General features: G+C 35.3%; 1 protein-coding gene across 1 annotated transcript; it reads left to right on the top strand.

Moving 5' to 3' along the window:
- Positions 1–1,458: 1,458 nt before the first annotated feature.
- LOC145557992 (uncharacterized) lies at positions 1,459–4,655 on the top strand. The gene is made up of 2 exons (XM_081619151.1): positions 1,459–4,159; positions 4,258–4,655. The coding sequence occupies exons 1-2, from the start codon at positions 1,459–1,461 to the stop codon at positions 4,653–4,655; spliced, it is 3,099 nt and encodes a 1,032-aa protein (XP_081475277.1).
- Positions 4,656–5,360: the final 705 nt, after the last annotated feature.

Raw genomic sequence — 5,360 nt, 5'->3', positions numbered from 1 at the left:
GAGGAGTCAACATTTACAAAAATATTTGATCTTGTATAGTTTAACTTTATCTTTGATCATTAACTAACCTTTTTGACCCCGTGTAATATACAAAAATGTATAAAGTAAACTAAATTACAATAACTTTATTTTCAATAAGTAACATTTTTTCTTATGAAAAAAAATGTATGGCATTAGCCCAAATAGGGAGAAAATGTTTTTGAACATCACAACAATGAGGTATACTCATTGAAAGTATTAAGTATGGAGATTGAAGAAATTGAAAATCGTTCGTTTCATATATTAAATTATCAATTGAACTATTTTGAAAGGGGGTGATACTTGGCGTTCATGCGTTCGTGCGTGGTTTAAGATTTATAAATTAGGTGTTGTAACTAAGTATACAAATTGTACACTTCTAGACTTCTACTATATTAAAATCTACATAACATGTACTTGTATAAAATTTTATTTTATTATTAATTAAAATATTATACTTCCTTTGTTTCTTTTATAATCGTCCACATTCTAGTACTGTGTCAAAAATTTAAGCATGACTTTTGACCAAGTGTGAAAAGATCCCATAGCTTTTATGATTTATTTTTTGGTAAAGTATAGGTTTCAACTTTCCAAGTCGTCGCTGATCATCTAGTAGTTGTCTCTCGCATCGAGTCAGCAAGTCAATAAGCATCTGCTTATTGTGAAGCTATCACGTAGAAATTTTAATTTGTAATGATTGCGTGTTTGCTTGTTGCACAAATTTTATGCACATGTATAATATAAACATTTATACCATCCACAACTGATCTCAAATCCGGATTAGCCCAAAAAGGATGAACCGGGTGGAACACTTAGAAAAAAAATATAAGCATTTATACCAAGTATATCTTTAAATACTTTCCTTAAATATCAGTTATACAAATATTAAAAAATACGGAGTACAATACATGATACAATACTCCTATTTTAAAATTACACATTAATATGAATCAAATAAGATTATATTTATCGAACTCATGCACCATAATTATTTTTACTAGAAACATTAAAGATTCAATATTATCTTTAAATTTCAATCCCAATAGTTTTCTTCCTCCATCAAACTCCTTAGCTTTTGCAAGTCCACATAGGTGGTCACTAATGAAGAACATAAATATGCTAGTTGTTGGAAAAAATATAGTATAATAATTCAAGTGTTAAATTTAATATACCAAAAATGGATATATTTTTGTTTAAAGTACTTAGCTTTAAAATTCAAGACTAGTAAACGGTCCTCCACAACTTGCACATACCTACTACACTCGTATTCTTTTACCGATGTTCCCATTGATTTTATGTTATTTAGTGATGAATCATTTATATAAATTCTTACAATATTGTAGTAGTATAAAATCTGCTTACAATAAGTCTGTTGATGAATATACATACATAATTGGCCTTGATTAATTTTTCTTTCGATCACAAGAGTTATACACAATTATGTATCGTGTCTACGGGCTCATATGTGTTACTACTACTTGGTTGTTATTGATGTGTTGTCTCTCATTCGCGATAGCTGGGAACAACGAAACAGACAAGCTAGCATTGCTCGAATTCAAGGCAGGAATAACTGATGATCCTTTTGGTGTCATGAGCTCATGGAATGACACCATCCATTTTTGTGAGTGGTACGGCGTTACTTGTGGTCATCGACTCCAAAGAGTGACAATACTAGACTTGAATTCCTCCAAGCTCACAGGTACTATTTCGCCTCATCTTGGAAATTTAAGCTTCTTAAATAAGTTGATCCTTTATGATAACAGTTTTTCTGGCATAATCCCATCCGAAATTGGTCGTTTGCATAGGCTGCAACGTCTTGGGTTGAATAATAATTCCATCGGAGGGGAAATTCCGTCGAGTATAGAAGGTTTCTATAGCCTCATTGGTGTAAGCTTCGAGGGTAACAATTTAGTGGGAGAAATCCCGTCTACACTTGGTTCGATGTCACGTTTGAAGTTTCTTCTTTTGGGAGAGAACAACTTGACCGGTAACATTCCTTCATCTATAGGAAACTTATCATCGCTTTCAATGCTATCTCTAATCGGAAACAATTTAGTAGGAAGGATCCCAGATAGTATAGGCAATTTAAAGAAACTAACCAGTTTGTATCTATCCAATAATAAGCTTTCGGGAGTAGTACCACCCTCGATCTTTAACCTCTCTTTATTGAAAGAATTAGGACTATCCCAAAATGACTTGGAAGGAAGCCTTCCTTCGGGTTTAGGTAACACTCTTCCATTTCTTGAATGGTTTTCTATAGCTGGAAATCGATTTAGTGGAGAAATTCCAACTTCGATATCCAATCTCACAAATCTAGAATCGCTTTTTTTTTCAAGTAACAATCTTCAAGGACAAGTTCCTTCTTTGCATAAGTTAACAAATCTTACTAGACTTAGCCTCGACGAGAACTCCTTAGGGAATGGCCAAGCTGGAGATCTGGATTTCATTTCTTCTTTGGTCAATGCAACCAATTTGCAATGGTTAGAGTTGAGCAAAAACAACTTTAAAGGAATTTTTCCTAAAACCATATGCAAATTTTCATTTCTTACTACTTTGGTAATAAATGATAACAACATAGCCGGAGAAATTCCAAGCTGCATTGAAAACTTAGCCGAACTACAATACTTCGCGGCCAATGACAACGCACTTGTTGGGACCATTCCGCAAGGGATTGGAAAATTCAAAGCCCTCCGAGGTCTTTATTTAAACAATAATCATTTATCAGGAGTCATTCCACCCTCAATCGGAAACTTAACCATGTTATCTATTTTTAACTTGTGTAACAATGATCTCGATGGCCAAATACCTTCGAGTTTGGGAAATTGTGGGTCCCTCATATTTTTATCTCTTTGTAATAACAGTCTTAGCGGCAAGATACCCTCCATAATTTTCAGTCTTACCTCCTTGTCTATTGGACTCGATCTATCTGGAAACCAGCTAACCGGCCCTCTTCCCGACGAAGTTGGGCATCTGAGTAGTCTTAACGCCCTTGATGTTTCTCAAAACAAGTTATCAGGTCACATACCAAGCTCTCTTGGTAGTTGTACGTCGTTAGAGTTATTAAACTTATGGCAAAACAATTTTTATGGCACTATCCCTGAATCATTGCAAACATTAAAGGGCCTTCTTGGGTTGGATTTGTCATACAACAACTTATCCGGTGAAATCCCGAAATTTATAAGCAGCCTACAGTTGCAAAACCTAGATATATCATACAATAACCTTGAAGGTGAAGTACCCACAAATGGAATCTTTAGTAATACAAGCGGTCTTTTGATTGGTGGGAATAGTCATCTATGCGGAGGCATACCCGAGTTAAAGTTGCCCAAGTGTAGGTTCACCCGCGACACCCATAAAAGAAGAGTGGAGCATAGGAAAAAATTGATAATCGCGGTTCTTTTTGGGATTGCTGGAGTTTGTTTGTTCGTGTCTATACTTGTGTTGTTATTATGCAATTTCTGGAAGAGTAAAAGGGCAAAGGAACATGTTGCTTCTAACAATGATATAGAAAATTTTCCGAATATTTCTTATCAAATGTTGCTTAAAGCTACAAACGGCTTTTCCTCCGAAAATGTGCTTGGTAGTGGTGTTTCTGGGGTTGTATACAAGGGAACTCTCGACGAGGAAGGATCAAGTATCGTTGCCATCAAGAAATTTAATCTAGAGTATCGCGGTGCTTTGAAGAGTTTTTTGGCTGAATGTGGAGTACTTCAGAGCATTCGTCATCGTAATCTAGTTAAGGTCATAACAGCTTGTTCAAGCATTGATCATCAAGGCAAAGATTTCAAGGCTTTGGTTTATGAGTACATGTCGAATGGCAGCTTGGAAGATTGGTTGCATCCACCCAAGACAACTAGTGTCGTCGAAGGCACAAATGATACCTCGAAGTACTTGAATCTTTATCAAAGACTCGATATTGCAATTGATGTCGCATTTGCTTTGGATTATCTTCACCATCACCATGGGGATTCCATAGCTCACTGCGACCTCAAGGCGAGTAATGTCCTCCTCGATGATGATATGGTTGCACATGTCGGCGACTTTGGACTAGCCAAGTTCTTCTCAGAAGCCAACAACGCCATTCATACTAGTCAATCTAGCTCTATTGGTGTTAGAGGAACAATTGGTTATGCTCCTCCAGGTAATAATGGTGTGAATTTTATTTTATGTGCCAAATTTTTTTTAAAATTCCAAATTTTTTTCCATAATAACACTTGCAAAACGTATGATGTGGTGCAGAATATGGACTGGGAAATGAAGTGTCTACTAGTGGCGACGTCTATAGTTTCGGGATTCTTGTACTAGAATTGTTTACAGGAAGAAGGCCTACAAATGATATGTTTAAAGAGGGTCTAAGTCTACATAGCTTTGTGAAAGGCGCTCTGCCTCAACGCGTAACTGAGATTCTAGATCAAGTTCTTCTAGCAGACATAAGCGGAGTGGAGACTAATAACATCATGATATTGGAGGCATTAATTTCGGTACTTGAAATCGCTCTTTCTTGCTCAATCGAGACACCGCGAGAGAGGTTGGACATGAGTGATGTTGTTGGAAAGCTAACAACAGTAAGAACAACACTCCTTGGAACTCGTTTACAGCAGCGTAGAAGAATTCATCAAGCTGGTGCCTGGTGGTAATGGTTAATGAGCGAACTACTAGTTCACCCAAGCAGAAGATTGATATTGTTAAAAATGCATGATTTATGGAATTTTATACAGCTCCATATTGTGAAATGCAGTTTTCAATTCTTTTAAAAGTCATTTAAGTATACACGTACTTGTGTTTACTTTGTAAGTACTCTGAAATGGCAAAAGCCATGCATGCAAGTGTCTGCCATCAATTTTGAACTATAAAAATAATAACTAGCATGTTCATTTCTCAATGCTTACAATACTACGTCGTAATAAATAAAAAGGACTCATTGGATTTGATAAACTGTAATTCACCAAGCAATCTCCAAGATAGATTGACAAAATTCGTCAATCAAATAGCATTTTCATATACATGATGACTTACAGGGACCTTTTAGTCAGTGGCGGAGCTACAAGGGGGACAAATTAATATTGCTTAATTTGAAAACAAAAAATGTAGAAACAAACAAATACTCGTACTTAAATAGTTAAAGTTTTACGGCTTAAAAAGTCCTAAATACGAAGTACGAGTACTACTTAGTCAAAATACTGACATACTTCATATAGCATATTTTCTCCATAAATGTATTTGATTACAAGTTTAGAATTTTTTTTCATTAAATAATATAACTAATTAAATATTATACTTGTCATAATTCCCTTTCGCAATCATAATTTAGCATATTGTTCAATTGTTCATACAAAATAACA

The sequence above is a fragment of the Chenopodium album genome, chromosome 9 (genome assembly GCF_948465745.1).
Source record: "Chenopodium album chromosome 9, dcCheAlbu1.1, whole genome shotgun sequence".
Taxonomy (NCBI): domain Eukaryota; kingdom Viridiplantae; phylum Streptophyta; class Magnoliopsida; order Caryophyllales; family Amaranthaceae; genus Chenopodium; species Chenopodium album.
Note: the sequence above shows the minus strand (reverse complement) of the source record. Positions and strands in the feature narration are given on the sequence as shown.

What these genes read in the sequence shown, in the direction of transcription:
- LOC145557992 (XM_081619151.1), top strand. Translation starts at nt 1,459, where the DNA reads ATGTATCGTGTCTACGGGCTCATATGTGTTACTACTACTTGGTTGTTA. An exon ending in AATTGGTTATGCTCCTCCAG is followed by an intron (nt 4,160 to 4,257) that starts GTAATAATGGTG and finishes GATGTGGTGCAG; the next exon opens with AATATGGACTGGGAAATGAA.